The 10,553-nt window shown below is 34.4% G+C and overlaps 1 protein-coding gene across 1 annotated transcript; it reads left to right on the top strand.

Moving 5' to 3' along the window:
• Positions 1 to 2,888: 2,888 nt before the first annotated feature.
• Positions 2,889 to 10,553, top strand: LOC137948955 (uncharacterized). Its single transcript, XM_068795187.1, has 4 exons — positions 2,889 to 3,171; positions 7,301 to 7,548; positions 9,656 to 9,854; positions 9,977 to 10,553. Exons 1-4 carry the CDS (start codon positions 3,073 to 3,075, stop codon positions 10,097 to 10,099), a joined length of 669 nt encoding a protein of 222 aa, XP_068651288.1. The 5' UTR covers positions 2,889 to 3,072; the 3' UTR covers positions 10,100 to 10,553.

The raw sequence follows: 10,553 nt of genomic DNA, 5'->3' as shown, positions 1-10,553 counted from the left end.
ATTTAATGAGATATAAAGGGTAGGTCGAACGACCCCTAACATCTCTTTTCTCGCAGAACTTCTTTCCACTCCTTTCACTGTTTCTTATTTCTCTGTGAAATTGAATCTTTGTTGTCCATTTTTTATATTGATATTAGAGTGTAGGATTAATGGATACCAGTTGAAATCCTTCCAAGTTTCTTCTTAATATTTTGTCCTCAACTAGCACAGACTTGGCTCTGTGTAAAAGATCTGTAAAGTGGGAAAATGTTCCACATTGAAAAGTCTTAAGAGAAGTGAATGAGTTGTAAAGTTGAACAATGCCTCCTAAATTGTTAGTCATTTTGGGATGAAACTAAATTCAATCTAATAATGATATCAGAGTAGGTTGAGTGCATGAGCCAAAGTTCAATATGTGTTCTTTAAGTTGTTTGTGTTGTGGATATTTTGTAGGCTTGTTATGTGTAAGTTTAGACGTGAGGAAGAGTGTGAAATGGAAAAAAGTCTTATATTGAGAAGTCTTAAGAGAAGTGAATGAGTTGTAAGATTGAGCGGTCTCCTAAGTAGCTAGTCGTTTAGGTATAAGGACTAATGACTGATTTTGAGTGAAGCAATTTCTCTTTTACTATTGAAGTCTAAAAAGCATCATGCTAGGAGTACTCAATCTACCACAATGATATTGAATGAGAAGATTTGTATTATGGCCTTGGAAAAATAAAAATCTTATTGTGTGCCAGGGAAAAGCTACACTTAATTGCTAATGGACCTCCACTTTCTCTATGCTACCTCTCTCCTTAAATTAGCTTAGGCTGGATTTGACAACATTTTACTATATTTTACTTAGGGCTTGTGAAAACTCTTATAGAATATAAATGTCTGAGTCCAATCTTTCGATTCAATCTACCCATGTCAAATCTTAGTGAACTTGCCCATAAATTATATTTGGCTAAAGCTTATCTGAAAATCCCTTTGTGGGTCTAAACAAGATTGTTTATTTAGTATTGAAAGATTCCTCTGAAGTTTAGGCTGAAAAACCTAATTACTACTATAAATCTATGTAAATATGAGTTTTTGGTAAATTGGTTCTTGTAGTCAATTAAGTGGTCATAAATCCTTGTGTGTAGTATAGTAATTGGCCTTAGAGGAAAATTGTGTTAATTGTTGATAGATAACCTAAAAATAGTAAATTAACTGCAAGGTATAAACACTTTGAAAGTGAATTAGTAATTCGTGAAGAGGGTTGTGAACCTCTATAAATCTTTCAAGATATATGCATTGGATATAGGGGGAGAAAATACAACAATATAGACAAAAAACGCAAGGGGAACTTGTAAATTTTTTGACAAAAAAAGGCTTAGGAAAGAAAATTGGTAGAACATCTAACAATTGGCTAAGGATTGACAAAGTAGCCTATGTAAAAGGACAAAAATTGCTGCTCAAGATCAATGAAGGATTACCCAGTTGCTTGACATCCATTCAACCAAATAGGAGAGAGAAAAGTGAGATAAATAGCTAGAAATGACTAGTTTTTAGCACTATTTAATTGGTTTTTGTTCCTCATACTATTCACCAAGTAATGCTCTAGTGAATGAAAAGCACATTCAAGCTTTCACAATCTTTCAAACAATCTGAGATTTTCAAAGTTCAAAAGAAAATGCTATAACATTGAGGTTTAAGAATAGGCTAAATACTTGTGCTTTTGATTTTGAGATATATGGATTAAGCTTTTAGTGCTTTTCGTGTTAAACTTGTTTAATCATATTTGATTATTTTAAATTAATAAAAAGTAAACATAATATAGATGGTTCTTAATTATTCTATATTATAAAAAATATTAAATTTTCGTCCAGGTCTTCTTTTCTCTTTCTGCCAATTGTTGGGTGCTTGAGTGTTTTACTATGTGCGTTTTTTTATCGAAAAAGCATCTCCCTGTAATAAAACTTTGAAAAATTATGGATGTTATTATTGGAGTTTATCATTGTGAATGTTATTATTATTTTTTTTTGGGTTACCTTATCCTTTATCGGGTTATTATTTTATTAATAAAATATCTTATTTATTTATTTTTATATTCATGATTTTTAATAGTATATTAAAATTTTAATTTAAGAGTGATAATTTAGATATTATAAAAATAAAAATTTGATTAAGTATCTAGACATTATAACGATAATAATGATTGTTTAGGTATATTATTTTTTATAATTAATTAATTTATTAAAAAAATAAATTATTTATCTTATTTTTAATTAAAAAGTTAAATAAGATTCCTCTAAATTTTTCTTGTGCATACACAAGAAAGTACTTTGGAATGCATTTTTCGTCGAAGACATTGAGACAAAATAGTAATTAACTTTCACCAAGTAATTCACTTTCCGTTCATTTTCACCTTCTCTTTCTAGTAAAGTGCACTAACCCCCTAAAAGTTTATTTCATCGAAAAGTGGATTGCCCTACTTTTTTTCACTTTTCCTTTCAAATCCGCTGTGATTCCTTTATCTAAATCCTTTATCGGGTTATTATTTTATTAATAAAATATCTTATTTATTTATTTGTTATATTCATTAATTTTAATAGTATATTAAAATTTAATTTAAGAGTGATAATTTAGATATTATAAAAGTAAAAATTTGATTTAGTATCTAGACATTATAACAATAATAATACTTGTTAAGGTATATTATTTTTTATATTTAATTAATTTAATAAATTTATTTAAAAAAATATTTATCGTATTTTAAATTAAAAAATAAATAAGATTCCACTAAAATTTTCTTGTGCACAAGAAAGTACTTTGGAATGCATTTTCCATCCAAAACAGTAATTAACTTTAACAAGTAATTCATTTTCCGTTTCATTTTTACCTTCTCTTTCTAGGAAAATGCATTAACTAAAAGTTTATTTCATCGAAAAGTGGATTGTCCTACTTTCCTTCACTTTTCCTTTCAAATCCGCGGCGATTCCTACGATCAACGTCGTCTTTTGTTCAGCAATCAGATACCGAAGAGGCGAAGACCTTTCTTTCTTTTGTATTTTTTTTGTAAAGAAGATATCAGATTGATCAGAATCCTGAAGATCGGATTGGTAGCAAGAAATGGCAGCCAGAAGAGATCCTAAGAAGAGGATGTGGCCGGCGATCAAACCAAAAAAGGATTTGCAGATAATGCGTCTCAAAGACAAGGACCTCTTCACGGTAAAGCTCGACCTTCTTTTAATCAGTTCGTTCACCTTTCGTGACTCGGTGATAATGTAATTTTAAGACCTTGGCGTCATTTACAGAAAGAAGCGCTCAAGTTTTGATTTCCGAAATTAGCTAAGAATATCTCGCTTTGTTAGTTCCTCTTGAGATGGACTTCATGAAGTCTACGTGTTAATTACGCTTGCGTTCTTTTTTTAAAATCTTTCTGCTTCTTTTCTGACTTTGTTAATACCTCTTGAGATAGACGTCGTAAAATTTAGATGTTGCTATACTTGCTTTCTGCATAATTTATTCTTGCGGCAAGTGATTATTAGTTATCTTGTTGCTGCCGATTGCTTTGGTATTTCTTTGTTTATGTGGGCTACTTTATTTTGTCGATAGCAAGCTTATTATGCCTATCTCTTTAACTTGATTGCCGTTCATAGGTGGCAGGGAGATCCTTTGATTGCCTGTCTATGCAGCCACATCTTTTGAAATTAAAAAGCTATGAGTTAGGACAGCTGGGCGGTTTTTTTTGCATGAGCAGCAGATATGAAATATCATTTCTGGGGCAACAAGCACATTCCTTTTCGGTCTGAAGTCTCAGCCACTCGGAAGGTCACTAAGCAATCATTGTCAAAGGAATTTCTACTGGGTGACTTGATTGTATTTGAGGAGTTATTCTATAGAGAATTATCTGTGAAATGTTAGCAGAAATTATACAATTCCATGATGGTGTTCAAACAGGAAATGATTAGGGAAGGTATAGAAAAAGACAAAAACCAAGCTTTTACTTAAAGCTTGATATTCGAGATAAAGGTAGTCGCTCTTTCTACTCCATTATTAGTTTGCTAGCTGAAGACCAAAAAGCCAAATATGTAAGGTCTTAGAGAGGTCTGGTTTCTACTGTTGGAAGCTTTTGAAGTCCATAATTCTTGTTGACTTTATGGATATGGAAAATAAAAATGCTTCATTGACTTTTTGTAATCAGAGTACATGAATCCCTATTTATAATAGAGGAAAGTAATAGAGGTCATTTACAATTGAACTACCTTTGTCCCAATTACACCCAAACTCTAATACTTAAAGATAAGTCCTAGCATAATTAAATAACCCAGCATAAATAGAAGACTAACATAACTAAAACACCTTTAAACTGAGACTCTCCTGTGAGAACACTTTTTGTGAGACTCTTGTAAGATTCCACCATATTAATTCTAGCTATGTGAGATTGCTTACTGTGAGAGTCATGTAAGAGGCTTTCATATTTTTTCTTCAACAATTCTAAGCTTGTCTTTGCCTTTAAGAATTTTGATGCCTGGATTTGACACATGCTGAAGTGTGTGTGATGAACTTTAATTGTCCTTGAGATTGCCTTAGTCTGGAGAAAAATGCTTGACTTCTACCTATGGAGTTTCTAATGCTTACAAGTCAGCTTAAACTAGCATACAATTGTCTCCAAGCGGGTCCTAACAATACTCAACTGATATTCCCACATGAACTGTGTGGTCAAGTTTAGGCGGGATGGGCAGCATACAGTCCAACTAGGAATTAATCCAGTGATGAGAACTTCTCATTTGAGCTAATTCTTTCTGAGAACACTATGATCAACTTCTGTGAGCTCAAACTATCAAACCATCTAAAATATGACTGAAAAAGAAGCTATCGTCTCAAAAACTCACCTTAGGCAATTCACAAAATCTGGCTTGTGAGAAAAGATAAATTGCCAATTCCAAGCATCTGAGCTTCAGGGAAAGGAAGTCACCTCTAGACACCAAATCCAAAAAGAAAGCAGGACAAGATAATTTGCACATAGCACCTGTGTTTCATAGCACAAATATTAGTGATTTTATAAAAGTCTCACATCTCTTAACTGGTCCCACACTTCCAATTATGACAACTCATAACTTCACCAGATTTTTGATTGCATAATAAAGCAGCACAATGGTTTAGATTCAAGGAATAGCAAAGTTGAATGCTTCCTTTGGAGTTTCAGTAAACTAGATTTGAACAACAACTAAGAAAACTGCTATATGGTTTCAAGTTTAATGGGATAACTTGAAGGACAAAAAGTAGGGTTTCTATAGCTATTAAGAAAAATAGCATACTAAGGGGAAAAAAAAGAAAAAGGGCAAGTTTATTCAAGAGAGAGCACAACCCTGAACTTTATTCAATAGCCCAAGAGCAATTTCTGTGTTACATATGAGGGCCTTTTATAAGCATAGAAATCGACAAAATAGGAGACTTTTATGATGTCTGCAATAGGAAATAGGCTCCAATTAGGAATTTCTAAATTTATATCTACTTGCTAGAAAAGAAGTTCAAAAACAGGAAACAACTTCTCATTTATAGTGTTGAGTGGAAAAAAGTCCCATATTGAAAAATGAGAAGAAAAATTAATGGGTTATAAAGTTGAGCAATATGCATCCTAAGTGCCTAGTCATTTTGGGATGGAACCGAGCTCAACCTAAAAATCCAACATGGTATTAGAACAGGTGTGTGTGTGTGTTCTAAGGCCTAGTTTGTGTTTCCCATATTATCTGTGTGTTTTGGGCTCTATAAGGTAGGAGTTTGTGTGTTGTGGGCTCCATGAAGGAGTTTGGGTGACCTAGTAGAACGTTTATGCCCACGTCTGAGGCCCGTTATATGTAAGCCTGGACATGAGGGAGAGTGTTGATTGGGAAAAACTCCCACATTGAAAAATGAGAAAAAAAAAGTTAATAGGTTATAAGGTTGAGCAATAGCTCGTTTGAGCTTTCATAATAAAATTCAGCATTATTTCAAAAAAAAAAAAAAAAAGGTTGAGCAATAGGTCTTCCAAGTGTTTAGTCATTTTGAGATGGAACCGAGTTCAACCCAAAAATCCAACATATAGAATTGCTTGCTTTAGACCCCTAATTTAAACAAAGACCCAAATTAAAAACAAGATATTACTAATTGAAAAGACTTTCTGGAGCTTTTAACCAAAACAGCAAGTTGCTATTTGAGTGATGTTTTCCATAAAATCAAAAAGTGGTTTGTCCGCTAAAACTTCAAATTTCAGCAAGCTTGAAATATGAAAGTATAATTTAGAGAGACTTTCTATTCTTGGAACTTGAGCCCAATATAGGAAATTTAGGTATTTTTAAAGGGATTTTCCCCCTCCTTTTATAAACATGAATGACTTTGAGGTTGTCTCTTGTCCTTGGATATTCTTCAGCTAGATCTTCCACATCGTAATATACTGCATCACTTAGTCTTCTTCTTCTTCTAGAAGTAAAGATCTACCGAATTAACTTTTCCATGTCTTCTCCATATTGATGCTATGACCAATGTATCTATGTTGTAGCAGCGTATATTCCGCTGCGTAATCATCTTCCAGATAAGCTAAGCCTTGGTACTTGAGTGACTAGATATGCTTGGTGAAGCAAAGGACATTACTCCAAATCATACAGTCAATGAATATGTCACTTTATTTAAAAATTACTTTTCCTGAAAAGGGTCAATCTGCTTCAGGAAAATAATTTCTGTATTTGTAAGATGTACAGAAAGCCAAAGGCCATGGCCTCACTAAAGAATCTAACGGGGCTCTCTGGCTTGTGTCTTACTTGGAGAAGTGCTTTTGCATGATAACTGTCTCAAATTTTGGTTTCTAATTGAACGCGTTCAAAGGGAAGACATGCTTGGAACGTCTATTGCAAAGTTCGGGTAGATAGTGACATCCAATGGATATACTAGAAAGCACCTATGTCCATAGTCTACAGATTCAATATCAAACTTAAGGCCAAAGCGCTTGGAAAGGGACTGTGCAATAACTTTGTTGGATCCTATTGAGTGTTTTGTGTTCCAAATCATGAGATCATGGTGAAAAGTGGTTTGACCCTTAGAATAACTGACATATGCAGATATGAGATTTTGAGCTCTGTGTTAGCTTATTCAACAACTTATCTGATGAGATATCTTTTGATTTGCAAATTCATGAGACCAATTTGATTGTAACAAACTGGTGGAGTCTATATCTATAGCATGTCATTTATTGGTTACTGATTGCCAATAATCTGGATAAAATTTTTGGCCTTGGTTTATTTGCTTATCTTTCCTATGAAGTGGGTTCTTCTTTTCCCATTTCTTTTGTTTTCACCCTTATTATCATGCTCAATTTCAGATTCCAAATTTTTTCACTGCGGCCGAATCAAAGGCTTTTGTTGATGCTGCAGAAGCTGCTGGTTTCATGCACCAGGGTAGTCTTGGTCCAGCAAAGGGAGAAGCATATAGAGACAATGATCGTATAGCTCTGGATGATCCTAGTCTTGCAGAACTTATGTGGGAATCTGGCCTAAAGACAATATTTTCTGATATTAAAATTCGAGGAAAGGTTGCTGTTGGTCTTAACCCAAATATTAGGTTCTACAGGTGCCAAGTATACTTCAAATTCTTCTTACCTTTTCCTTTTCTTGCCTTTCTATATAACTTAAACTGAATATCAGATATGTAACTCGACATTCTGATTCTTGCCACCATGAAATAGGAATATATAGGACCCTCCTATAGCCAGGTCATCGTGCTTGTATATTTTGTTGGCAAGGGCCCTTGGGTTTATGCCACTATGTGCAAGTTAGCAAGTGAAAAAGGGGACCCTTCAAAAGGGGGAAATTCTCTTTTTCTTTTGGCTACTGCTAGGTGGCATAATGGCTAAATCTGATCTACCTACATATTAAACACAAACTAAGATTACCTTTTCAGCTGTATATCCTCTTTAACAATATGTTCAGGACAAGGAAAATGTCAATGGATAGGGGGGGATTAAGTTTCATGATGGCCTCTATGAAAAGAAGATACTAACAGAAAATTGGTTTAGATAGATCATCCGAGGCTGAAAATGACAAGTAGTCATGTAGCTGAAAATGACGTAGTTGAGATAAGCTCTTGCAGTGATCGACAAGACAACTCTTGGATGAATATCAAGAGAATAAGAGATCCTAAGTAGTCATTTTTAGTTTAGAGAAAAAGGAGTGAACACTAAGGAGTACCATGGATAACTGAGAAATTACAAGGATAACTCAAGGAGGATTAATAGTAGAATGTGAAAAATAGCATTAGAAGTTGTAAGTTAGACTTGAGAGAGGGTAACGTGGTGATAGGATTATCTATGGACTCAAAGGTGGATTGATGCAGTTGACAACATAGTTGACATAAGGTTATCATGATGATACTTTCCAAAAAAGGGAAGGCTAATGATGATGATGATGTATGGAGGATATAGAAACTTGATATGGTGTGAGTTAGTCTGAAAAACTAAGCCAAGCGGCTTTATTAGTATTGTTGAAAATAAATATGAGTTGGGTGTGACTCATATGAGAAGAATAGGTTGCAATGAGGTGCTTATTTAGTGGCTGTAGGTTTACAACTTTAATCTGCCTTGTACCCCTTCTGCACATGCTTATGCAACAAATAACCCCATGGTAAACAATATAATGTTAATTGACGAATTTAAAGCCATCATGAATTCAAAAATGAAAAAAATTGTGGGAATGCAGGTGTTTCCAAGGTAGTCAAACTTAGACCGAATGTTTGATTAGCATCTTCAATATTTAGAAGTCAACTACAGGTTGAGAGATTTTTCTGCTGCCTAGACTAAATAATTTAGAAGTAAAGAAATGTTGAGGAAGATGTACAAGATGAAAAAAAAAACTTGGATCTTTGAAGTCTAGTGGCAGGTCTGCTACTTGATGAGCTCATGAAAGAAAGGTTCAGAGCAAAAGCAATGAAGTTAGATCCACATGCTTTATGTAGCAAGAGGCTCCCACTGAAGTATTTGCCTCAGAAAATGAGTATGGTAGAAAATAATTTTGAAATGGATGTTTGGCATAAAGAGGAAAAGGAAAAATTACAAAGTGAACATTTTTGGTAATGCTTAGGAGTTGAATATTTGGATTGATGAGTGGCAAAACAAGAAAGACAGTTAATATAGTGTTTCCGAGAATTATTTGTGCAGATAGACAAGAATTCCTCACAGATAGTTCAGTTATGTTCAAGAGAGGCATAGATGTTGGCCAGTAGATTTTAGTGATGTTTCCTGACCAACTAACAAGAAATTGAAGGTCAGAAAATGGCATGAAAGGATGTGGTGAGGAAATACTTAAAGAAGATCAGCCTCATAATGAAGTGAGAAAATGATAGACCAGAATGGGAGAAATGGATGTAGTCAACCAAGATTCCAGTAATGGTATTCTGGGAAGTTGATCTTTCTAGACACCTCTATATTGCTCGCCCATTCTTTACATTAGTAACCACTTAATCCACCTGTAAAAAAAGGATGATTGGGTCACTACTGAAAATTTGATTGAAACCGCACATCCTTTACAGGGCACTTTTAAACTTTATATAACTGACAGGTTGATTGGCTGTATTACAGTTATCCCGAAGAAAAATGTTTCACTTTTATTTCATGAGTACATTCTTTGCTATATGACATTGTATTATTCCCTAAACTTCGTCTTACAATCAATTTGGCTTTCAGATACAAGGTGGGCCAGCACTTTGGGCAGCATATTGATGAAAGTGTTGATTTTGGACAAGGGCGCAAGACATACTACACATTATTAATATACCTGACAGGGAAAGCCAACAATGGTTCAATCAGCAAGGGCGATTCTTCTATGCAGTCTCTAGTAGGTGGAGAGACTGTCTTCTATGGTAGGAGAGGGGTTTTAGCAGAGGTAAATCTTAATAACCATAATTAATATTCTTTCGTTTTCTCTACTTAAAGAAAACAGATTTCTTTTGGTCTTTTGATATATCAAGGAATTCTGGAATTCTGATCACTGAAAAATTGACATAGGTTGCTCCAGTGGTCGGAATGGCTCTGCTTCACCTTCATGGGGATAAATGCTTACTTCATGAGGCTCGTGCAGTTAAGAAGGATGTGAAATATGTGTTACGTTCAGACGTGGTGTTTGCTTGATGCTACTTACCTTGAGATGGATGGCAAATATCCACATCAAGAGCATGATTATTCTTACTGGATCTGCTCTCCAAAATTTTCCTCAAATAACCACTGAAGGAACAGGCTCTGCAGCCATGCCTTTCTATTGAACTTGGGGCTGCTGTGCAGTTGATTATGCCGATCCATCTTTGTGCTCTTGAAGCCAAACGGTCCTTGCCAACGATGAGTTAATTAGTTCCTCCATTCTTTTAGGAAAAAGAGTGTCTCTGTACTTGTAATCCTTACTCAAAAGAGCTGAAAATTGATGCAAATGGCATAATGAGCACCCTGGTTTGGCTGTTTATAATGTGTGTATTAGCATATCAATGACACTAAAGTGATGAAAATGCTACTGGTTTTGCATGCAACTAGTTTCCTGCTCTGTCGTGTGGTTAACAACACAACAAAGCAGGAAAGATGGGATTACTGCAAC

The sequence above is a fragment of the Aristolochia californica genome, unplaced genomic scaffold (assembly GCF_029961685.1).
Source record: "Aristolochia californica isolate CCGP_79_NKW_82.1479 unplaced genomic scaffold, dmAriCali1.0.hap1 SCAF_13, whole genome shotgun sequence".
Classification (NCBI taxonomy): Eukaryota; Viridiplantae; Streptophyta; class Magnoliopsida; order Piperales; family Aristolochiaceae; genus Aristolochia; species Aristolochia californica.
The sequence above is the reverse complement of the archived record's forward strand: the minus strand, read 5'-3'. Positions and strand labels throughout refer to the sequence as shown.